Below are 25,302 nucleotides of genomic sequence, written 5' to 3' on the forward strand. Positions count from 1 at the left end.
GACATTTGGGACTCTGTGGGGTGGGGGATGGGCATGCTCAGAAACATGGGGTTGTCATTCTCTAGAGGTGGTTGTGATGGTGGTGGTGGGGTCATCCTGAGGTCTGAAACCCACACCTGTGGGCATTGATTTTACCCACTCATTTCAGGAAAGAGGAAACAAGAAGAAAGACATCCTCTGCAGGTGTTGACTGGTTCGAAATGGAGAAGGTGATAATAATGGTCGTAATGATAGGAACAATAGCTACCACTTATTGGGCACTTCCTTTGTTTTAGGCACAGGGCTAGGCACTTTCCATATATTGTCTCATCTAATCCCTGTGATAATCTCAAAATGTAGACTTCATTTCCTCCATTTTTTAAATCTGAGAAAATGGGTTCAGAGAGTTTCAGTGACTTGGCCAAAGTCACAGAGCTAGTGAATGTCCAAGGCCCCTTGAAGGTGAGTGAGGGAGATGAGATTTGAACCAGTACCTGTCTGATTTCGAAGTCTGTGTTTTCAGATGCAGCATCATAATCTACTGCCTTTGAAGTCACTGTCATCCAGGGGAAGGCACACTCAGGCCTCTGTGGACACACCTGCACTGCACTCATGGAAAATTGAAGCTTGGCTTCTTGGTGCCGCTCCATCGGTAGCCCCATGACTAGCACGCTCTGTCATGGCATCCACCCAGCAAAAGTATTTGCTCAGAGGTGAGGTCAGAGATGGTTCATTGATTCATCCAGGATATTTAGAGTGGAGCCAATGATCCCCATTGGGAAGCCTCTGAAGGACAGCCCTGCTCTGGGTGGGAGGGGCTCCTGCTTCCACCTCTGAGATTCTGTGATTCTCAGTGGAAGGTGACTTGTGGAAACTGTTTACAGATGGTATCACTTGTGGACCTGCCCTTCACATATCCTTGATATGTGTTGTAGCAACAAACCCCAGGCCTCGGTGGATGGGTGAGGTGGGAAGGGAACACTCAGAATAGACAGAGTGCAGCCAGACTGAAGGTGGGAGCTGATCCTTGCACAGGAAGCTGAGGCCCGAGTTTGAGGGAAGAAAGGCAGGGACTTACTGAGAGACATGTGCATCTGAATGGGAGTACACAGCTTTGTACCTGAGGCATATTTGTAAGGATCAAATGTCTGGCTGTGGGTGGTAGTACCGCCAAGCTCACGTATCCCTGGTCCCAGCAGGCTACATCAAGGGGGTTTGATGACAGAGATTTGGACATTTGAATAATAGTTTTATTATAGAAACATGGGGAGCTGCTCTGGATGGTCTGGAGCCCTGTACTCACAGCCCCCCAGCCCTTTCTAACTTCTGGCAGCAGGGAAAGCCATAGTGCCCGGCAGGTGCTCCCTGTGAGGTGGCAGCAGCCCCCCTGGAAACGCAGGCTGGGATGCTGGCCTTCGGCATTGTGAGGTCCTACCCAAAGTTATCACTCAGTACACGGTGACAGCCAGAGTCAGATGTCTTATTATCTGTGGATAAGACAGTAACAAGTGCTTCAGTTTCAGCCAAAATTGTGTTATTATAATGGTAATGGTAACGACAGCTGTTTACATAGAAATTAGCAGCTTATAAGGTGTTATTACTTATCTCTTTTATGATTCTGTAAGATACATCTCTGTTTAACAGGCCCGTCTCCAAGAGTTCATGACCCATCTGAGGTTATTCATCCAACAAGTGACAGTCTCTGGACAGGCCTTCTAATGCCTTCCAAGAGAGCCAAGAGCCACTTCTTTTTAACCTACACATTGAGATAATTGAATAACGTCCCCCAATTAATTATTTAGGGACAGTGCATCCTTAGCATCCCAAACTATGCCAGATACCTATTAGAGGTCAATAAATAAATGAATGCTTGTTAGTGCATCACATGTAAAGTGTTGTGCCAGACTAGTCTAGGAGGTATGCAAGAGTATGTCTTAGCCTCAAGGAATTTGTAGTCTGATTCAGGAAATATGCTAAATAATCATATAAGGTATGAATGATAACATCATGTACAAGAAATGACTTCATATTCGAATGCTGACTATACTTAGTAACACAAGAAGCATTGCAAGCTGAACATGGCATAGACAATGGCTATAGGGATTCAACTGAATTTAGACAAGGATTTGTCACAGAGCTTCACATGAGGCAAATTACTGTAGACTGGGTTATTCACGAGAACTTGTGGGAGGAGGGATCTGAGCTGGGTCTGAGGATGGGGGGGCACTTCAGAGAGGCTGGGATTCTTTGGTTCATTTACTCAAATGTGTCAGATGCTCTTCATGTGCTGGGGGCAGACAAACAATGAAACCATGTGGACCTGTGTGGACCCTGCCATGTGAATCTGTCCATGTGGACCTGCCATGAGGACTCACCTGTGTGGACCCTGCCTATGTGGACTCACTCCTGTGGGCCTGCCCATGTGGGCCTTCGGTGGGGACCCTATCCATGTAGATCCACCTATGAACCTGCCTGTGTGGACGTGCCATGGGGACTCACCTTCTAGGGTAAAGACAGACAAGAAAGTGAGAAGGAAAGATTATTTCACATGGTGAAAGTGCTATGATGAAAATAAAGAAGATGGAGTATAGACATTAAGTGGAGGTGCATGGGGATTTTAGGTAAAGACCAGAGAAGGCCTTTCTGAGGAAGTACTATATGAGCAGAAAATGTGGGAGCCATTGCACAGAGCAGGAAAGCCTGAGGCTACAGTGTTTGAGGGGTGCTCAGTTACATGGGTCCATTAAAGATTTTCACTACTAGGGAAGTCACTCAGAATTCCAGCTGGTGGGCACACAGATTTGATACAGAGATGGATCATATGTTGTGAGCTGGGCATTATTTCACTTAATCCTCACAATTATTCCACAGCTAAGTTTCCCCCTACATTTTGTTGATAAGAAAGTTGAGACACACAGCTGTTAGGTAACCATTCTAAGGTTGTTGCACAGCTTATAACTGGCAGAACAGTGCTTATACTGGATATGTCCGTCTGTAAGCCAATATTCTGAACACTGAGCTATGGTATGAATTTCTGGGAAGCAGGGGAATAATTTCAAGCTTGAACAGAAGGAGAAGAAAGGAGATCCAAGGGGGAGGTGGTGGTGTGGAAAGACTATCAGGACACATTCTCAGAGAAGGAGGGATGAAGCCAGCTCATAGAAGGTTTTGAGCGACAAACAAAGGAGTTGAGACTGCACATATTTATAGTGTGATGGTAGTAAAATGGCTTTGAAAGAAGTACTTTAGAAAGATAGCAGCTGGTCTACATAACCCTTACAGTATTCTCTGACATGACCCTAAAATTAATTAGGCAGCACTGACTAGGATGCTCTAGAGGGAGAAGTGAATAGAGAGAATATAGAATATTGTATCTGTGGGAACGTGCAATAGGTCTGGCTTGAAATGAGGACACAAACTCAGTACATGGCAGTGTGTAAGAAAAGGATATGACAGATGTGGAAAGCATTTGTCTGGAAGGAAGAAAAAGAGACAGAATTGGGTGATGTATTGGGACCAGAGTAAGTGGTTAGGGTGTCTCTGGGGTCTTGTGCCTAGTGACAGGGAAATGATGGTATCATTGACAAAGCAGAAAGTCAGGAGTGGTATGGGAGGAAGAGGGTAAGTTTGGTCCAGGACATGTTGAGTTTGAGATGCTGACAAGACACAGGATGTGAGGCTGGAGCTGTAAGCATAGAATCCTTGAAAACTGAGGTAAACATATAGTAATAAGCAAACAGAGGTAAACAAAATCCTTGGGAATAGATTTGGTCCCACCTAAACAGTGAAAATTATTGAGAGAACACAGACCTAGTCTGTCATGTTCATTGGAGCAAACTCAGCATGAAAAACAGGGACTGGGACATTGAAAACACTCAATAAATATGTGCTAAGTGAGTGAGTGAGTGAGTGAATGAATGAATGGGCAACACTGAAAGTCAAGAGTTGAGTTGAGGGAGAAATTGAGCAGTTCAGAAGAGGTTGAGTTCCAAATGAAGAGGGCAAAAGTGATGAAGTCAGAGAAATTAGTCAAGATTTGGACTAGACAGTCTTTAAGTCTATTTTAAGGTATCAAGTTCTAGAAATCCAGGTGGAGGGGAGCCACAACAGGGCAGAGTTTCAGAAGCCAAAGGATGTCATCTAGATCAGGTTAGTCACACGGGACTTCCCTCCCATTGCAAGATCCATCTTGGCATCTTTAAAGGATTGAACAGTTATGGTAAGATTCCATCTGGCGGGATAGCAGTTTCATCTGGACCAGGTGGAACAGGTTGAACAGGAAAACTGGCATTCATAGTGACTAAGGACAACATCCTCTCTTCTGTGAATGACATTGTAGCAGATCACAATGATTTGGCTCTGATAAATCCCAAGTATGTCAACTTGCCTCAGAATGTGTCCATCCCGGAAAAGCAAGTATCTCCTCTTCTCTTACAGACACTGGATCAGGGCAAGAGCTATGGCTTCTAACGTATCTCACTTAATGGTATATATCATTCCTAAGAATATACTAGGGGCATCTGGGTGGCTCAGTGGGTTGAGCGTCCCACTTCGGCTTAGGTCATGATCTTGTGGTTCCTGAGTTCAAGCCCCACAACGGGCTTGCTGCTGTTAGCCTGAGCCCATTTTGGATCCTCTGTACCCCTCTCTCTGCCCCTTCCCCACTTGCACTCTCCCCAAAATAAATATTTAAAAAAAGAATATATCTTTGCCAGTAATGTAGTTATCTCAACTCTGCATGTTTAGAAACTTAATTTTCAGTCTTCAAAGGCTATTTTTAATGTGTATTAAATGTGATTATGTGCACCCAAAAGTTAGACATTAACTCCTTCCTCTATCCCCCTCCTCTCAGTGATTTTGTTCACTAATAACTGCAGTCTTTCATTAATTAAAAATTTATTGGCCACTTACAATATGCTAGGTACTGTATAATATAAGCAAGTAACTCAATTTCCAGTAGTGGGAGAGGGAGTCAAATATCACATTACAGCGTAATGTGATAAGTGCTTGATGTCAGCACATGAAATTTGCACCACAGAGCAGGAAATGCTCATTCTGCTGAGGGATTGGCAAAAGGTACTGCTTCAGTTTGGACCTGAAGAATGTGTAGGAGTTTTCCAGGCTGAGAGGATGGGAAAAAATGTTTAAGTTAAAGTAAACAACTTTAAGTGCAAGGGCCGGAGAGGTGAGCATGTGTTTTGTAGCAAAGAGTTTGGCATGGCTGGAGCTCAAGGAAGTCTGGGCAGGTGAGATTATACAGCTGGTCAGGGAATAGATAAGGCAGGGCCTTGTACAACTACCCATGGCTGCTGGAACTTTATCCTGAAGTCATGATGAACCTTGACATTTGGGGGCTTATTAGTTCTCTCCCCTGTTTGCAAACATACTAAAGTTATCTTGGCTTAAAAATGGGGCATTAACTTCACCTCTAGCTATCACGCTCAACTATCTTCTACTGTCTTCCCCAAATTTCAAAGAGTGCCATTCATTGTTCTATCTTGTGTTTATATATCTTTTTTAATCTCACTGACTAATGCTGTCCCATCATCCATTATGCTAGATGGCTTCACTCCAGGGTCACCAGGTGGTTTTTCCCCAGGGCCCAGGACACTAACCCTCATGCAGCATTCCCACTGTTGATCAGCTTCTGTCCCTCCCTTCATGACACTGCCCTTCCCTAAGGGCTTTCTGATCCTTTGGACTTTTTCTTTACAGTTTCTTCTCTCTTCTTCTCTCTCCTAGCTCCACTCTACATTTGCACCTGATAACTTCAGTTCAACCTACAGCCATCTGACTTTCTCTTTCTATAGAGAAATCTTATTAATTCACTAGTTCCTCACACTTCTATCGAGGCCTTAATATGTGTGGGGCTCTTGGTCAGGATTTCAGACAGAAAGATGGAGTCTGGATGATTCCTTTACTTGGATGTCTCCAAAATCTTTATCTCCAGCCATGACATGTCCTGCAAATTACAGACAAAAAAGTCTCCAATTCTCATAGAAAGGTCTCATTTTGGATATCTCAGACACACCTCATATTAAACACAACTACTTGGCAAACTATTTTTTTCCCTTCACATTTCTTTACTTCAGATGGTGGGGCCACTGTCACCATCTACATTCACAACTGCAGTGAAATATTTGATTTCTTCCTTTCCCTTGATTTTGTATCTAACCAGTCACCAAGCTATGTTGCTTTTTCCTTGCCAGTGGCTTTCCTTTCTGCTCTTTTCTTTTTATCTAGGCCACCATTATCTTTAATCCTCAACAGAAAATGGGCAGGAAGTTTGGAAGTAAGGGATCTATTAAGAAATCTATCCTGTGGTGCCAGAGGGCACTGCAGTTGAAAATCTTAATCCACACCTACCTATGGTGGGAATAAGCCACCTATTGTGGGATCAGGACTCAGTTCCACATCTGCTAGACAGTTCTTTACACTTACACACTCTGGAACAGTTAAATACCTAATTGTCCTCTGCACTCTAATTGTCCTCATTTTGCATTACATTCATTGCCATCATTACTTCTACTATTTTATACTGTCAATGCTTCTTTGTTTCTATCCACATTTCACCTCCCTGCCTCCCTCCTCACCATTGCCTGCCTCAGGTCATTCTTTCTGGATTCAATTTCTTTCTTCCTGAAGTAAATACTTTGGTATTTCTTTTAGCTACTATATTAGTAGTAAAACCAATCTTCATCTGAAAATATCTTAATTTGGTCCTCACCCAGTGATAGTTTAGCTAGATATAGAATTCCAGGTTGACATATGTTGTCTTGGATTACTTTGAAGATCTTGTTTTTACTATTTGCTGACACTAATGGTTGAGAAGGATTCTGTTGGCCTAATTGTCATTTCTGAGGTAATTGGTTTCATATTTCTGGTGTTTTTTACAATTTTCCCTTGAGATTTGTTTCTGAGGATTCATGACTTTCATTAATTCTTGAAAATTTATTTATTTTATTTTTTATTTTTTTAATGTTTATTTATTTCTGAGACAGAGACAGAGCATGAGTGGGGGAGGGGCAGAGAGAGAGGGAGACACAGAATCTGAAGCAGGCTCCAGGCTCTGAGCTGTCAGCACAGAGTCCAATGCAGCGCTTGAACTCACAAACTGTGAGATCATGACCTGAGCTGAAGTCAGTCACTCAACTGACTGAGCCACCCCGGTGCCCCAATTCTTGAAAATTTAGAGCCAATATCTCTTCAAATATTTTTCTCACTCACTCATTCTTTTTTTTTTCTTTTTTTGTCTCCTCTTTCAGGAACTCTTACTGCATGCATGTAGAAATTTTACATTTTATATTCCAGAAACCACTGCCTTCTAAATTATTTCAACATATCTATCTTCCAGTTCATGATTTCTCTTTTTGGTTCTTTTAAAAATATATTTCGTGCCACCTGCTTATTCCACTAGCTATTCTTTCTTCTTTCTACACTAATAAAACTCATATTTTTCAGTTGGGGCCATAGGTGTCCAGAATAAATATTGCAGCCTCCCTTGCAGCTAAGTGTGACAATATGACACAATTCTGGACAATGTGATGCCAGTGGAAGTATTTTTGGGATTCTTTTTTAAAGGATAGACCCATAATCTTTCCCCTTTTTGTTCTTCATCCTTCCTTCTTCTCCCTGCTTTGACTGTATATTGATGGCTGGAACTGTGTATTGAACCAAAAGAGTAAGTGTCACCCCATAGGTGTTGCAAAGAAAGGTAGAAGACAAATCACTCTTAGACCACATGTATGGTATAGTTTAGATTAATGGAAAACTAATATGAAGCACATGCTCATGGCTATAAATTTTAAAGGTTTATTCTCTCCTTCTACTCCCACCCCTCCATTAGCCCAGAAGAAGGCAAGCAAGTTTCCTTGTGTCTTGTTTGCTTCCAACATTGTGTCTTTTTCTCTATGACCTTAGATTTCAAACCTCTGGAAAGTGAATCTCTTTGCTCTCAGGCAGTTGCCATATCCACTTATGGACTTCCTAATCTCGTTTTGGTTTTTAATTCTTCTTTAAATTATGTAACTTCAAAATTTTTTTTCTTTACTTTCTTGCAAGCATAGATATGCATCAAAAGGATATTCATTCTATTTTATCTAACACTTGAGGTGGTTATAGAGTAAATATTTTAAAGTTTTCTAATAAGAAATATTGCCAGAACTGGTAGCTGGTTCTTTGAAAGTTCTAGGTTGTCTTGTCTGTGTTATGAGAAATCAAGGGAAAGAACTTCTGCTTTGCTTAGAGTCAAGCATGCCCTGGGGAGGGATCAGTGGTTCTTGACTAAGGGAACCTTAAAGGGAAGCTAAAACCCAGTGACTGATTACTGATTTTAATTCCATTGCTACAGGAGGCTGATTTCTTATACTCTAAGACTTGGAGCTTCTTGGGTACAGTGGCTGTGTCCTGTACATTTTTCCTGTCTACTCAGCACTTTGATTTTTATATAGAAGTTGCTCAAAAGCAACTGTTGATTGATTGTCCTGACAGCATAAACGCTATAATTTAATCCTTGCTTTGTACTTTGTACTCATCAGAAAATTACATCAAGGTGTGGTGCATTCTCAATACAAAGCAGCACATTAACCCTGCACTCCACCCAGTCCAGAAACACAGGGAAGATAACTGGGATCATTTTTGACATCATATCCATTCTGTAACTAATTCACTATCAATAATAAAGAAGAGATGATGGTTGTATTACTTATTTAGTTAAAAATATGCTTTAAAAAAACTTCTAGACATAGATAGTCTAAAATTCACAACATCTTTAGCACTTGGGATTATTAGAGATCACGTACCCAAGTTCTGTTGCCTGTCCCTTGAGAGGCCATTACTGAAGAGACTAGTTTTTTGTTTTTTGTTTTTTTTTAACTTTTTTATTTTTTATTTTTGGGGGAGAGAGAGACAGAGTGTGAGTAGGGGAGGGGCAGAAGAAGGGAAGACACAGAATCCAAAGCAGGTTCCAGGCTCTGAGCAGAGCCTGGCGTGGGGCTTGAACTCACAAGCCGTGAGATCATGACCTGAGCCGAAGTCAGAAGCTCAACTGACTGAGCCACCCAGGTGCCCTTGAAGAGACTAGTTTTGACTGAAAATGAATATGAACTTTACTCAGGAGGTTGGCCACCTGGGGAGAAAGGCAGACTCTTGTCCAAAGATCACCTCTGAGGTTTCAGCCTGGCTCAGGGGTTTTTTAAGGGGTTTAGAGAAGTTAATCAGCAAAGGGAGTGCAGTGGCCTGCAACATTTCTTGATTTCGTGGGACCTTGATGATACCAGCTACATCAAAGGTCTGGTTTCTGTTTTGTGATGTGCAGGAAGACTCTGTTCTTTCTGCAAAGGAGGGCAAGTTCTACAGATGCACAAAGGGAGGTCAGTGAGATCATTTATGTGACCTAAACAAAGAAAAACATTTTGCTAGAAAAATTGCTTGGTTAATCAGAAAGCTGAGGCAGCTTCAAACAGACTTGCTGGCCTCTGTGGCCTGGGAAGATTCTGGTTCTTCACTCTCCAAGGCCAGTGGTCTGCAAATCTCAAAGAAAATAAATTACTCTGTTACAAACCTAGGGTCTTAGGCTAGCAAGTAAGGAGTATGTTATCTGGGCGCAAGTTAACCCATAAGACCAGCTGGAATGCTGTTACAGTATGTCTCTCAAATTTCCTCCAAATCTGCAGATGTCCCCTCCTCTTTCACATCATTTATTCTTTTTTTAATGTTTATTTAGTTTTTTTTTTGAGAGAATGAGAGAGAGAGAGAGAGACAGAGCATGAGCAGGGGAGGGGCAGAGAGAGGGAGACAGAATCCAAAGCAGGCTTCAGGCTCTGAGCTGTCAGCACAGAGCATGATGTGGGGCTTGAACTCATAGAGTGTGAGATCATGACCTGAGCCGAAGTCAGAAGCTCAACTGACTGAGCCACCCAGGCACGCCTCACATCATTTACTCTTTAGAGAAATAGATTATGCGCCTTGAAGAATTTCTCAAATTTTGATTTCAGCTAATTGTGTCTCTCTGCTGCCATTTAACTCTCCTGTGACATTCTCATAGTCACTAGTATCTCTTGTGATTAGATCCAGAAGCTTAAATTCATGTTCTTTTTGTGTGTGTGGCAAACATTCTCAGGTGAGACGTTAGGTGCTTCTTCTTGCACCACACAAGAGGCACAAGCCATCTGAACATTCTACTTTAGGGATGTTAAGATTGATCTGTGGGGTTGGGTGGTATTTGTACCACCCATCCATTTATTTTAAAATTCTCTATAACCCTTTCTCCTAATTCTATCAGTATATATTGGTGATTGTTGCTGGAACCATTCTTTTATTCTTTTTTTTTTTGAGTTAATAAAAACTCAATTTCTGATTTTTCTATCAGAAATTTTTCTACCAGTGATTTTTCTATCGTTCATTCTCCATTTATTAACTACTATTATTTTTATCAAAATCAACTTTCTTCATTAACCATGTGGTAACCTGAAATACAGTTTATATACAAAAGACAGAATAAATGCTAAATTCTTTCTCTTGCCAATTATCAGAATAATGAGTTGGTGGCCTGGCAATTTCCAAAGATAACTGTGTTTTTTTTAAGGAGTATTATTTTGGACATGTGGATTTCTATATTTTTGATGTGACTTGACCAATTGCAATTGATCATTTGCAAAAAAGAAAAATTTAATTTTCCAATTGTCCCATTTTTAAAACTTCCTGTGCTTTTTGACACTGCCCAGTAGCTTTCTTGCCTTCTGATGTAGTAAGATGTCCCGGGGTCATCGTATGTATCATCTCAGTGTAGCCTTGGAAACTTCTCCAAGAAGCCCACTTTCTTTTAGTAGAAATGGTATTTAGAGGCCCGCTATTGATGAAAATACTGCTAAGTTTTTTTTTTGTTTTTTTTTTTTTTTTTTCAACGTTTTTTATTTATTTTTTTGGGGACAGAGAGAGACAGACAGAGCATGAACGGGGGAGGGGCAGAGAGAGGGAGACACAGAATCGGAAACAGGCTCCAGGCTCTGAGCCATCAGCCCAGAGCCTGACGCGGGGCTCGAACTCACGGACCGCGAGATCGTGACCTGGCTGAAGTCGGACGCTTAACCGACTGCGCCACCCAGGCGCCCCTACTGCTAAGTTTTTATTGATGCTGGTCTTTTTCGTGGACAACACTAGGGAATACATTTTTTTTCAAAAACATGAATGAAAGATATTTCAATTCAAATTAACATTAACATATATGCCTGTTCATATTATTCTTGTATCTTTTTCTTCTTATGCTGAAAGTTTGGTTCTTTTTTGTTTTATCCTACAATATAGCTGTAATATTCTCCAAGCGATGATGCCAATATTAGTACTAGAGACAAGATAATTTAGTGCTCTGTGAGGTTTCTTTGAGCTTGGGATATAGATGTGTAGTCAAAATACTGTGTTTTAAAGTTAGTTGAAGTAATTCTTTTCTCAGTGTAGATATGTCATCAGCCTCATGGACATTTAGACACTGTAGGGGAAGGAGAATATTCCTCCTTTCCTCCCAGGGTTCTTTTTAAAAATTATCTCTTTTTTTTATTGAAGTATAATTAACATACACTGTTATATTAGTTTCAGGTACACAACATAGGGATTTAACAATTCCATACCACTACAGTCCTCCGCTCTACCAACTGAGCTATCGAAGTCTCCTCTAGGGATTTAACAATTCCCTGCATTATTCAGTGCTCATCATGATAGGAATAGTCTTAATCCTCCAAGGTCTCCTAGGTGGTTTAGAAAGAAAAAGTGATATGAGACAGACAAACAGGCGAAAAAACCTGAAAATTTTATTATATGCCCATGGAGGCCCTATAATGCAACTGAGACCCAAAGAAATGACCAAAGTGGGCAGTTTTTAAACATTTTTAGGCAAAGAGACAATAAATCTGTGAGGAATTAACAAGATCAATAAAGCAGATGTTTGGGGGCTTCAATTTGTAAAGAATTCTAAGTAGAATCCAGCCTGAGGTAGATTAGAAACAACAACAACAACAACAACAAGGTTTGTTTCTACGACTTTTCTCGGCCTTAAAGTCTTTATCTCTGGTGAGAAGCATGTGCTTTTACTTCTCAGCGCAGGGAGGGTACCTTTCATGTGGGAGATGTGTTTCCTGCTTTCAGGATGGGGTGGTGGGGGGTCAGAGGAGGGTCTGAGTGTCCCAGCACCAGCTGCCTCCCAAGTAGTTCCAGTTCAAAACCACCAGTATGCCTCCAGTGCATTTCGGGTGGCCTGCTCTTGACCCCACCACACATTTGTTGTAGTTTGTTTTCACTGTTGAGAGAGTTTTAAATTTAATACTTCTGTTTTTAATCATGTATTAAGTATTTGCATTATTCTGAAGTCAAAACTATAGAGCAAGTCACAGTTGGTGAGGTCAGGCTTCTTTCCTTGTCCCATTTCCCTATTCCACATGTAATATTTTTATTACTTTTAGGTTAACCCACAGTTTCTTTAACTCTTACTTCTAGTACTTTTATGTAGGCAAGAAAGTGATTATCACCATCATTGTTTCCCTTATGGAGGAAGCATTGCCCTTTAGACTAAGTACCTTGGGACTGAATTCTGAGCTTCTTCCCCAGCCACATACCCCCTCTGCAGGCTCCCCAAGTTTCATCAAAGAGACCCAGCCATCTGGTTACCCTTAGGGTAGCCATCCAAATTAAAACAGATTTCTTGCTTCAGTGATTACTCCTCCTACTCTAGAATTATGTAAAATAAGTATGCCAGCTATTTTTAGACTCCAGGTGGTGCTTGGTGTCTGGAGTTAGAAAAACACATGAGTAAATATGTGTGAATAAGCATCTGCATATTCGTGTGTGTGTGTGTGTGTGTGTGTGTGTGTGTGTTGTTAGGGAAACAAATTATCCCCCAAAGCTGTCATTTTCTGCTAACACCTACTATGGTAATGTGGAATAGTACACAAAAGCATCATCCCTGGAATCACCCTTCAGGCAAATGTGGGGACCATTTAGAAGAGGTAAGTAGATTTGAAATGAATGAGGATGACAGTTCAGAAGACAACATAGCAGAGCCTGTGCTGTCCCAGGTATAGTTTGGATGCATTTCACAGTAGAAATTCCCCAAATGTTCCCTGACTTTATACTGACTGTAGGTTTATTATTTTTCTTTCTAATTCAATTTAATTTCAAATTGGATTGAAAACTAAGAAGAAAAGAGGAACTATAACTTCCTTTACTGGGTGAGTATACCAGTATGACAGAGTGATGATCATACTGTGTTGTTTAACACCAAAGTGTTTCTCTTGCCTTCCATCTGCCCGCTCACTCACTACAGACCTGGGGAAGCAGAGGGGCAGAGGTAGCCGAGGCTGGACAAGGAGACACATGCCACCTTTTTCCAAGGTGATCACTCAAAACCTGAGGAAGCCTCTCCCCTGCTTTGCTCTGCTCCTAAGACGTGGAGAAGCAGAAGGTTTTTTGTAGAAAGGGGCTTGATGCAGGCTCAGTATAGAGCCAAAAAATGAGGTGGCTTTCCCACCATCCCTTATCTGCTCAGAAGGGATTCAAGGAAGCATCCCCAGAACCTTTGAGTTGGTTTGTTTGAAATAAGATTTCAAGAACTGAATGCTTAACGGTCATAGGGAAATTCACATGTATGCAATGGAATTAAGAGGTTTGCTTTTTAAAAAACAAAAGTGATACCATGTCCATGGAAGGCCATGAGCAGCTGCACATGTGAGCTGGACTGGAGAGGTCACCTTTGAGATTAGGGCCTAGGACAGGCTTTATTTGTTCTGGGCAATGTAGGCCAATCTGGGTCAAGCTTCTGGCTTTGCTGGGAGTTGCTGGGATGGTCCCCCTCCTGGATCACAGCAGGACCAAAGGGAAGCTGCAGGTGGGTGACAGTCCCTCTTCTCTTTCCTTTTGGTTAAGGCACTGCCCTTTCCCTCATAGTGGGCAGAAGAGGGGGGTCACTGCTTCAAGTGACCAGGGAAGAGCAGAGATGTCTGTTTCTTCACTGATGACATGAGGGGGGTGGACACTTAGCCCTACTTCTTCTGGGCCAGGATATATGAAGACCCCTCAAATCCTAGGAATCCATCCGGCCTACTTAAAAAATAAAGTTAAAGTTCTTTTCTTTTTTTTATTTATTATTTTAATGTTTATTCATCCCTGAGAGAAAGAGACAGAGTGCAAGAGGGGGAGGAGCAGAGAGAGGGAGATATAGAATCTGAAGCAGGCTTCAGGCTCTGAGCTGTCAGCACAGAGCCCAACATAGGACGGAATTCACAATCAGTGAGATCATGACCTGAGCCGAAATCGTACGCCCAACTGACTGAGCCACCCAGGCGCCTCTAAAGTTATTTTCTTATAAAGTAATGCACGTTGACTAAATTTCAAAGACGGTGGAAACATGGAAAGTACTGTTTGTGTGAATACAAAATTGACCTAAGTTAAGTCAATGTTGTTTTTTCTAAGTATATGTTGTTTTTTCACATTACACAGTGAGAATCTGTCCATCTTTAAAAGTGGTTTCAATGAGCAAGAATTCATCCATCCATTCATCCATAAAATTCAGTGTCCTTTATTTTTGGACACTGAAGCAAGTTTTACTTTACTGCTCCCCTAAAGAATGTGTCACATATTTAAAAGGTTTGCAATTGATTTAACCGGGAGCATTTTCCTACGAAGAGTTACTATTCTGTCAAATCCAATGACTTTTTTTTAAATATAAAATTTATTGTCAAATTGGTCTTCTGTTGATTTTCTCAGGATCCACATATGAATGAAAACATATGGTATTTGTCGTTCTCTCTATGACTTATTTCACTTAGCATAACACTCTCCAGTTCCATCCACATTGCTACAAAAGGCCAGATTTCATTCTTTCTCATTGTCAAGTAGTATTCCATTGTATATATAAACCACATCTTCTTTATCCATTCGTCAGTTGATGGACATTTAGGCTCTTCCCATAATTTGGCTATTGTTGAAAGTGCTACTATAAACTTTGGGGTACAAGTGCCCCTATGCATCAGCGCTCCTGTATCCCTTGGATAAATTCCTAGCAGTGCTATTGCTGGGTCATAGGGTAGATCTATTTTTAATTTTTTGAGGAACCTCCACACTGTTTTCCAGAGCGGCTGCACCAGTTTGCATTCTTACCAACAATGCAAGAGGGTTCCCGTTTCTCCACATCCTCTCCAGCATCTATATTTTCCTGATTTGTTCACTTTAGTCACTCTGACTGGCATGAGGTGGTATCTTAGTATGGTTTTGATTTGTATTTCCCTGATGAGGAGCGATGTTGAGCATCTTTTCATGTGCCTGTTGGCCATCTGGATGTCTTTTTTAGAAGAGTGTCTATTCATGTCTTCTGCCCATTTCTTCACTGGATTACTTATTTTTCAGGTGTGGAGTTTGGTGAGTTCTTTATAGATTTTGGATACTACTTCTTTGTCCGATATGTTATTTGCAAATATCTTTTCCCATTCTGTTGGTTGCCTTTTAGTTTTGTTGGTTGTTTCCTTTGCAGTGCAGAAGCTTTTTATCTTGATGAGGTCCCAATAGTTCATTTTTGCTTTTAATTCCCTTGCCTTTGGAGACGTGTTGAGTAAGAATTTGCTGTGGCTGAGGTCAGAGAGGTTTTTTCCTGCTTTCTCATCTAGGGTTTTCTCACAGGTCTAGGGACCTGTCTCACATTCAGGTCCTTCATCCATTTTGAGTTTGTTTTTGTGAATGGTGTAAGAAAGTGGTCTAGTTTCATTCTTCCGCATGTTGCTGTCCAGTTCTCCCAGCACCCTTTGTTAAAGAGACTATCTTTTTTCCATTGGATATTCTTTCCTGCTTGGTCAAAGATTAGTTGGCCATACATTTGTGGGTCCAATTCTGGAGTCTCTATTCTATTCCATTGGTCTATGTGTCTGTTTTTGTGCCAATACCATGCTGTCTTGATGATTACAGCTTTGTAGTAGAGGATAAAGTCTGGGATTGTGATGCCTCCAGCTTTGGTTTTCTTCTTCAATATTACTTTGGCTCTTCGGGGTCTTCTGTGGTTCTACAGAAATTTTAGAATTGCTTGTTCTAGCTTTGAGAAGAATACTGATGCAATTTTGATTGGGATTGCATTGAAAGTGTAGATTGCTTTGGGTAGTATTGACATTTTAACAATATTTATTCTTCCAATCCATGAGCACAGAATGTTTTTCAATTTATTTGTATCTTCTTTAATTTCCTTCATCAGCTTTCTATAGTTTTCAGCATGCAGATCTTTTACATCTTTGGTTAGGTTTATTCCTAGGTATTTTATGCTTCTTGGTGCAATTGTGAATGGGATCAGTTTCTTTATTTGTCTTTCTGTTGCTTCATTATTAGTGTATAAAAATGCAACTGATTTCTGTACGTTAATTTTGTATCCTGTGACTTTGCTGAATTCATATATCATTTCTAGCATACTTTTGGTGGAGTTTATCGGGTTTTCCATGTATAATATCATGTCATCTGCAAAAAGTGAAAGCTTAACTTCATCTTTCCCAATTTTGATGCCTTTGATTTCCTTTTGTTGTCTGAAATCCAATAACTTTTAAAGCTTTTTGGACACGCTGCTAAATTGGCCACTACCACTGCTGTGAGTTTGTCCATTCCTGACAAACTCAAGTGCCTGGAATCTGGTAATTACAAAAAGACAGGTGGAAAATATTTTTGTTGCTTATTGAAGTTGAACATATTTTCATGTTTTTGTCCATTTACAATTCCTCTGTGATTACATTTGTTCTTTCTCAGCATTTCAAAATTGTGAAATAATTTTTATTCCTTAATATGTTAGGACTTTTTGCATTTGTGCTATATGGGAGTTGTGTAGCACTAATGATATGTAAAGTATTAATGTTGGGGAATAAATACCCTAAACATTTTTACTCTGTCATTTCCTTTTTTAAACTTTGTTAGGGTGATTTTTGCCGCTTGGAGATGCAAATTGTCTGGCCAGGTGGGGCTGCTCCCCACTGAGGTGGAAGCCAGCTCTGGGGAGGGACTGAGGAACACCCACCTCAGATGGCCACTAGGGGGCTCTCATCACCCAGGACATAATGGCTTTGACTCACTACCGGGGTGGTTGCAAAAGTCAGGAACTCCAATGGGGAAGAGGGGCAGCACCCTAGAGTACTTGTTGTTAGAACTCGGAGCAGAAAAAGAATTTAGCATCCACTGTTCTTTCTCCCCTGGGAAACCCCTCTCCCCAAGTCCAATCATCAACAACTGCCTACATGCTTCCTGAATTCACTTGGCATCCCTCCTTCCTTAATGTTCACTGCCTCCTTTGGGTCACAATCATCTCTTTCAGGCAGTACTGTGGTAGCCTTCTTGGTGCCTTCCCGCTGTCATTTTTGTCCCCAGCCCTTCCCCATGCAAGTTGCTTATTAAAAAATAAAGAAAAACATATATTAGATTTGACTGTCCCTCTGCTTTAAAATACCCATGGTATTTGGAATGAAACCCAAATTCTTGACCTTGGCCCCACAGTCCTATGTGACTGGTGCCTTGTCTGCCTCGTTTTCCTGACTTGGCCTCTCCACGTTCTTGACACTGGCTCCCTTTCTGTTCCTAGAACATGCCGAGCCTGTTTATATTTTTGTGGCAGTTTCCTTGATAGTTTTTGACGGGTGGTTTGACTTGAGCTCCCAGAAGTGTTATCTGCCATGAGGCCAATGAGAATGTACAAAGAAGAGGGAGAGACACAGGTTCTGGGCACTGTCTGGTAAGACCTGGCAAGGACCTAGCAAGGCTACAGACTCTGGAGATGACGAGGAGGGGTGGGTGTGTGAGTCCTCCTAGAGGCTGACCACTGACTCTCTATGGGTTGCGGGCTATGAGGATGGCAAACTCTGAAATCACTGTAGGATTTCAGGACCTGTAACTGAGACTCTGTGTCAGTAGCAGGACTTGGGAAGAGCTGGTATGGTGGGAGAAGAGAAGAACTGAATTCTACTTACTGACTGGTTGCTGATGTTATAACAACAACAACTACTACTACTACTACCATTTACAAAACACTTTCTATGTGCTAGATACTGTGCTTTGATGCTTTTATCTCAGTTACTTTTTGCAGCACTCACTAGGGAGGAGGAGCCAAAAGTGTCTCTTTAGGAATGAAGAACTAGGGGCGCCTGGGTGGCGCAGTCGGTTAAGCGTCCGACTTCAGCCAGGTCACGATCTCGCGGTCCGTGAGTTCGAGCCCCGCGTCAGGCTCTGGGCTAATGGCTCGGAGCCTGGAGCCTGTTTCCGATTCTGTGTCTCCCTCTCTCTCTGCCCCTCCCCCCTTCATGCTCTGTCTCTCTCTGTCCCAAAAATAAATAAAAAATGTTGAAAAAAAAAAAAAAAAAAAAAAAAAAAAAAAAGGAATGAAGAACTAGTTGAGAGAAGTTAAATAATTTGTCCAGGCTCAGTGTTAAAAAAATAGCCGAATTGGGAATAAAATCTGGGAAATTGACCCTGAAGGTCTTACACAGTCTCCCTACCTCCCAGTGATTTTAAGCATTCTACACTTTGGAAATCTCACGATGACTTCAAGCTGAGCATGTCTAAGGGCTGCACTTGTTAGTGTCCCCCGAAACCAGTATGTCATCCCCTATTCTTCATTCAAGGATGAAGTAACACTCCAGTCACCCTTGCAGTCTTGAGGCCTAAGGGTCATGCTTGATTCCTCCCTTTCCCTAACCTCTTAGCCTCCAGTCAGGCACGAAATCCTGCCATTTCTGTCCCAAACTGCTCTGTCACTGAGCTGTGTGCCAGACACCTCTCAAGCCCCTCCTCCCTTTCCTCCTCCCTCTGGTCACTACTGCGTTTTGCCCTTCACTCTCTTCATCTGCCTTGGAGCCAATAAAAATACCCAGGAATTAGGAAGCAGTAAGGAGGTCAAAGAAGCCCTTCAATGACAAGAGGAGTCCTTGTCATAGAATCAGAGGTCAGGAGGGGAACACAGGCCCTTTTAGCACAATAAATTCCAAGTTTGAGTGCAGAGAGGTAAGACTCATGTACAGGGACAACAGAAGTTGGAACAGCCTTGTCACCTGGGCCTGGTGACTTTCCATGTGAGGGACAGCCTATGCATCCTCCTCATGTCCAGCTCCAGCACCTTCCTGGATGGGGTTAAGATATTCCCCCAGAAGGACCCAGGAAGCCCTGCCTCTGCCTCTTAGACCTGCTAGTTCTCACTGACTTGTTCAAGTATGAATATGTGCCAAGCACTTGCAAATTGCTGGCAATTCTAGGAGGACTCAAACTGTTTTCTAGGATCTCATGGTTGCAGTGAGCACATGTGGAACTACTGAAGTAAAATGCAATGTTTGAAGTGCCACAGCTTCACACAGGCCTCTGTGGTGCTCAGCGTGAAGGAGAGGTGAGTGCAGGGTGTACTGTCCCCTGCATGCGGCTGGCGATGCCCTCTCCCTGCAGAATCACAGGTGGCAGGGGGAGGGTGGAGGGAAGGTGTAACTCCAGCTTTCCCTGAGGGGTGCTGATGTCTTCTCTGCTCGGGCCCACCGATTTCCCTGAGGTGGGGAGAACATGCCTTCATCTTCCTCTTCATTGGAAGTCAGTCACTGCACCCTGTGCAGAGGCCGGGCTAGGCTCTGACATGTGGGGGAGGGGAGCACTAAGCAGGTGGGCGTGGGGAGGGCACTGGGGAGTCAGAACCAATGGTGTGGGATTAGAGACCTCATGGTTCCACAGGACTGATGGCCACCACCAGATCTACCCTATCCAAACCTAACATTTTCTTCAGATTGAGATCTTCCCTGAATTTATCAAAGCTATGCTGGTGTCTACTAAAAAACCAAGGCTCTCAAGTAAACAGAAACAAATCGTAATTTGAGGCCATGCTTTTCAATCTTGGAACATCAGTGTGTGTGTGTGTGTGTGTGTGCACGCACGAGGCATATGTGCACATGTGTGTTGTGTGTTCATGTGTGCATATGTATTACGTATGAAGCATATATATATTATGTGTGGTGTGTGTAGTATCTGAGCCATGACTCAACAACTTTATACCCCTTGGCTGAGTACTACCTAAGGATTTCTTGTGCTTTAGGGTAGCAAATGGCCTCTCTATGCTGTGAATCTAGAGCCTGCTATAGTGCGAGTCCCATACCTATGTCTTTGAAAACTCTTAGCTCCAGTAGTTGAGCCAGGGTGTGTATTTCAGAGCAGATCTGATGTCAACTCTGTCTTATGCACTGTGTTTGGTACCTTTATCTTCCTAACATCTAAGGAACTAGTTTTCCATTAATGTTGGAGGAGAAATTGATTTCTACTTTGTCATTTCTCAAGAGCACCCAAAGCTTAATTTTGTGGAAGTATTTGGCACTGTGCCAGTTTGGCTTTACCTCAGGCTCTATCATGTTTTTTCTTTATTTCTTCTTTTATTATGATAAAATATACGTCAACATGAAATTTCCCATTTTAGCCATTTTTAAGTGTACAATTCAGTGACATTAAGTACATTCACAATGTTGTGCAATCATCTCTACTATTCATTTCCAGAACTTTTTTTTTATCACCCCAAACAGAAACTTTGTCCTTATTAGACAATAATCATCCTTCTCCTCTCCCTGAAACCCTGGGCCACTTCTATTCTGCTTTCTGTCTCTGAACTGGACTGTCCTAGATTCTTCATATGAGTGGAATTATACAATATTTGTCCTTTTGTGTTTGTGTGTTTTTAACTTAGCATAATGTTTTTAGAGTTCATCCACATTGTAACATTACTTTTTAAGATCAAATAATATTCCATTATATGTATATACTGCATTTTGTTTATACATCATTGAAAGGAACAGCTTTGAATCCAAATGACAGCCCTGCCTTAGTTTAAAGCTAGGTTCTCTTTTCTGCTTATTATGGATCTTTGATAAGAAATACAATTGCTGAGAAGTCTGTTTTGCTTGCTGTTTGCTATGAGCATTGTGAGACCTTTCCTGATTGTAACCCGCTGTAGAATGGGCTGTAAAACTTCCTAAATGTAGTCTGGTATGTAATGGAATGAGTGATTGTATACAAACTAACCGGCATTTCTCGCTTCTGTAAACCTGCCTGCTTAGCACATTCCTCACCTACCCCCTTCCCCCTTTCTTCCTCCCGCCACAAGTAAAAAACCTCCCCTGTGCTATTTGTCTCTGTCTATAAAAACGCTATACCAACCCTATTCGTGGCCTCTTGTGTCACCGGCGACGAGTGCGCAGAGGACCAGGTTCGAACCTGCAATAAACGACCCTTGGCGCTTGGCTTTGACTTACGACTCTGGTGGTCTTTTGTGGGAGGTTTTGGAACTTCAGGCATTACAATCATCTGCTGATAGACATTTGGATTGATTCTACCTTTTGGTTAGTGTGAATAGTGCTGCTGGGAACAAGGCTGTATAAATATCTGAGTCCCTGATTTCAGTTCTATAAGTGTATCCTTAGCCGTGGAATTCCATGATGTCTTACTGGTTTTCTAGCATCATTTTTAAGGAATACCCTTGCTTAGGTCTAGTTGATCATTTCTGCTTTCCCATTATCTCAACAATTTGTAATCAATGGAAAATGTCGCTCTTGGTTCACACATGAAATGATGGTTTCTCTAGGGCCTCAGGAGATGTGGGTCAGTTGACAGTTGTATTTTTTTTTTTTTTTTCTAACATCAGGGATGGCATCTTCCTGCCCCAGATGGGGTCCTGTAGCAGCTATGACTTACATGGTTTGGAAGCTTATGAAAGGAACAGCTTTGAATTCAAATGACAGCCCTGCCTTAGTTTAAAGCTAGGTTCTCTTTTCTGCTTATTATGGATCTTTGATAAGAAATACAATTGCTGAGAAGTCTGTTTTACAAGCATTGTGAGACCTTTCCTGATTGTAACCCGCTGTGTAGTAGAATGGGCTGTAAAACTTCCTAAATGTAGTCTGATATGTAATGAAATAAGTGATTGTATACAAACTAACCGGCATTTCTCGCTTCTGTAAACCTGCTTGCTTAGCACATTCCTCACCTACCCCCTTCCCCCTTTCTTCCTCCCGCCACAAGTAAAAACCTCCCCTGTGCTATTTGTCTCTGTCTATAAAAACGCTATACCAACCCTAATCGTGGCCTCTTGCGTCACCGGCGACGAGTGCGCAGAGGACCAGGTTCAAACCTGCAATAAACGACCCTTGCCGCTTGGCTTTGACTTACGACTCTGGTGGTCTTTTGTGGGAGGTTTTAAAACTTTGGGCATTACACTTATTGGTATACAGTTTTAAAAAGCACTATTAAACACATTGAGTTGGGCTGGGAAAAAGTAATTTAGAAAGAATTCTATTTGTTGCTTTGAAGCAAATCAGAATGGTGTGGTGATTACATTGGGGGTCCTGTAGCCAGACTTCTGGGGGACTTTGGCAAGTTAGGAAAACGTGTGATGATTATGTTTCCACTTCTGTGACATGAGATAATAAGAGCTCCCATCTGAGGGTAGTTGGGAGGAGGCTTTGAGGAGCTGTATGCCAACAGAATCATGCATGGCTCAGGGTAGGTCTGAAGTGAATATCTGATCTCATGACTCTCTTCCTTTTAAGAGCCACCACCTGGCTCACTTGCACTTCTCCCTTCTTCCAATTTTCTCACCTCATATCAGACACCTATTTGCAAGCCAGGGCCCCATTTTTCCCCTGCATCTGCAGTCCCTTCAGACAGGGCTCTCAAACCATTGTGCCTACAGATCTTTGTTAAAGAAATTGAGTTAATAGTCATCCCTGAGGCCTTCCTTCCCCCCCCCCCTCCAACAACTTTTCTGCTAGGATTTGGATTTTTTTTTTTTTTTTTTTTTTTTTGCCTCCCTAGTCCCTGTCTCTCAGCAGGGGGTCCTGGAATACCTTTTCATATCTGATGGTGGTGGTTGCCTCCCCACAGAGGCTAAGAGTGAGTCACAGCCTTTCCCACACCACATTATGGGGAAGATAAGGCCTTTGGTTGGTGGGGTCCAAACCAGTACCCCTTCTTTTCATGTCCCAACATTAAGTTTTCCTACAGGCTCTTTTGCAGGAGTTAGAACTGCTACTTTTCTGGTCTTGACTCAGTATGTGCTCCTTATCCAAGGTAGTGGTGGAGGGCCAGCTGGGAGAGACCCACAGAGCAAAGTAAAAGAGAGCTTAGTGGGGAAACCACCTAAACGTTCACTGATGGATGAACATTGCTAGAGGTGGGGAGGTGGGGTGGGCGAAATAGGCAAAGGGGGTCAAAAGGTACAAATGTACAGTTATAATATAAATAAGTCTTGAGGGTGTATGTGCAGCATGGTGACTGTTGTTAACAACACCGTATTGCATATTTGAAAGCTGCTGTGAGAGGAAATTTAAAAAAATTCACATCACAAGGAAAAAAAAGTGTAACTATGTGTGCTTATGGATGTTACTGTGGTGATCATTTCATAATATTACACACATATCAAATCATTTTGTTGTACTCCTTAAACTAATGAGTTATCATGTGTCAATCATATCTCAATAAAAAAACTAGAAAAAGAAATTTATGCATAGCATAAGAGAAAGTATATACATAGTATATTTAGAAGAGATCAACTCTAGGCTACAATCAATATAGACTGATTTATAGCTCTACATAAAATACACATATTAAGTTTCTTACCGAAAGCATTAAGGTCAGAATAGTAACAATAGCTACTAACACTGAGTGTTATGTGCTCTGTGATGTTTCCAGCATGCAGTGTTTTCAGCATTTGGATTAGACTCATTTAATTAAGAAAGAGAGAGAGAAAGAGAGACAGAGGGAGCGCACCCACGCCAGCCTAATCGTGCTGAGGAATTAAAACTTTATTTTTCCATAGGTCCAGACCTGGGTGATAACACTTGATGGGGCGGATACTGCAAGTTCTAGAAGACAGGAGGTGGGTGGGCCTTCAGGCTGGTCCTGGAGAACAGATAGGAGGAGCCACCCCGGGAAGTTTAGCGGCTTCCTGGACATCTCCACTGGCCAAGCGCTCGGAGACTGGGGTATCTGGAGAGAACACACTGGGCTGAGACGGTCCTTGGATTCTTCCTCTCGGAGCGCTTGTCTCGGCTTCAGGATCCTAGGTCAGCAGCCGCCCCCAGAGCCATGGCCACACCCGGAGCCAGCATGGCTGCCCAGACTGCAGCCCACCACCACAGTCACAGGAGTCGGAGCTGTGGCGCCGGCATCCATGGCGCCTATGGTGGTCCAGGCAGCAGCAGCCCCGGAGCTGGGCCCACAGCCGCCCCCAGAGACTGGAGCACAGCTGGGGGGGCGGGGGCTGGGGGTGAGCACTGTGCTGAGATCTTGGGGGGGGGGTACTTGGGAGGGGGCCGGCACTGCTGCTGGCTGTGCCCGCAGGACATCGCGGCTAGAGGGCAAGGAGACTGGGAAAATAAATAAATAAATAATAAATAAATAGTCAGTGCAAACTCTAGGCCAGTGTATCCTCTGTGTACAGTTTTATGAAGCCCCTGCTCCTAATACCAGCTGCTTCCTGAGCTCTGGACGTTCAGGAGGAGAATGGAAACCGATGTCGAGTTAACTGACCTAAGAAGATATTCCCCTCACTTTGCCCTCCTTCTAAAACAATGTTGATGTCTTCTTACTGGGCTCCAAGTCTGACTGGCTTTCTAGAAGCTTGGAGGCAGACACACCCAATGAGGTGATAACTCCTGAAGAATGTCTCTTGGCACGAGCACATCTTTCAGGATTAAGGATAGATGGGCTGCTGGGAGCTAGGGTGTGGGTGCATCACTGACCCTGATGCATCTCACAAAGGTTCCTGGTTTACTGTCCCCAGCCCTTTCTTCTGCTGCCCTCCAAGATCTTCTCGCTGGCTCCACAGACATCTCTGCTTCCCTCTTTCCCACTAAGATCTGGGCTTGTCTTCCCAGCGCTCCTACCTGAGGGGACACTCATGGGATTCAGAAAAGATAGGATGAGGCTGTTGCTGAGGAGGCTGTGGATGAGGAGCCCAGGGCAGGAGCGCTTTCATCCAGTGTCATGTTCATGATGCAGGGCCTGAGCACGCTGCCACTTTCACAACCAAGGGAGGTGACTGCCGGAGTCCAGCTCCAGCAGGTCCAGGGGTTCCCGAAGGAAGAACGGCGTCAGTGAGAATAAAATAAAACTAAAATAAAAAACTGGAAAATAAAAAACTAAAATAAAAAATACTAAAACTAAAATAAAAATGGACAGAGACAACAGCAGCGTGTTGAACTTGCCCATTTATTGTAGCAAACTTGGCATTATATATGCTAGTGATTTCCTTGTAGCATACGTCATCTGTGTTTTTCTAACACCTAATTTTGAAAATGTTCCTATGTA

General features: G+C 42.4%; 1 protein-coding gene across 1 annotated transcript; it reads left to right on the forward strand.

The window, feature by feature from the left end:
* Positions 1-576: 576 nt before the first annotated feature.
* Positions 577-25,092, forward strand: LOC122225969. Its single transcript, XM_042948650.1, has 4 exons — positions 577-692; positions 19,249-19,354; positions 23,810-24,259; positions 24,994-25,092. Exons 2-4 carry the CDS (start codon positions 19,298-19,300, stop codon positions 25,090-25,092), a joined length of 606 nt encoding a protein of 201 aa, XP_042804584.1. The 5' UTR covers positions 577-692; positions 19,249-19,297.
* The last annotated feature ends 210 nt before the right edge of the window (positions 25,093-25,302 follow it).

This window comes from Panthera leo, chromosome C1 (genome assembly GCF_018350215.1).
Source record: "Panthera leo isolate Ple1 chromosome C1, P.leo_Ple1_pat1.1, whole genome shotgun sequence".
Lineage (NCBI taxonomy): Eukaryota > Metazoa > Chordata > Mammalia > Carnivora > Felidae > Panthera > Panthera leo.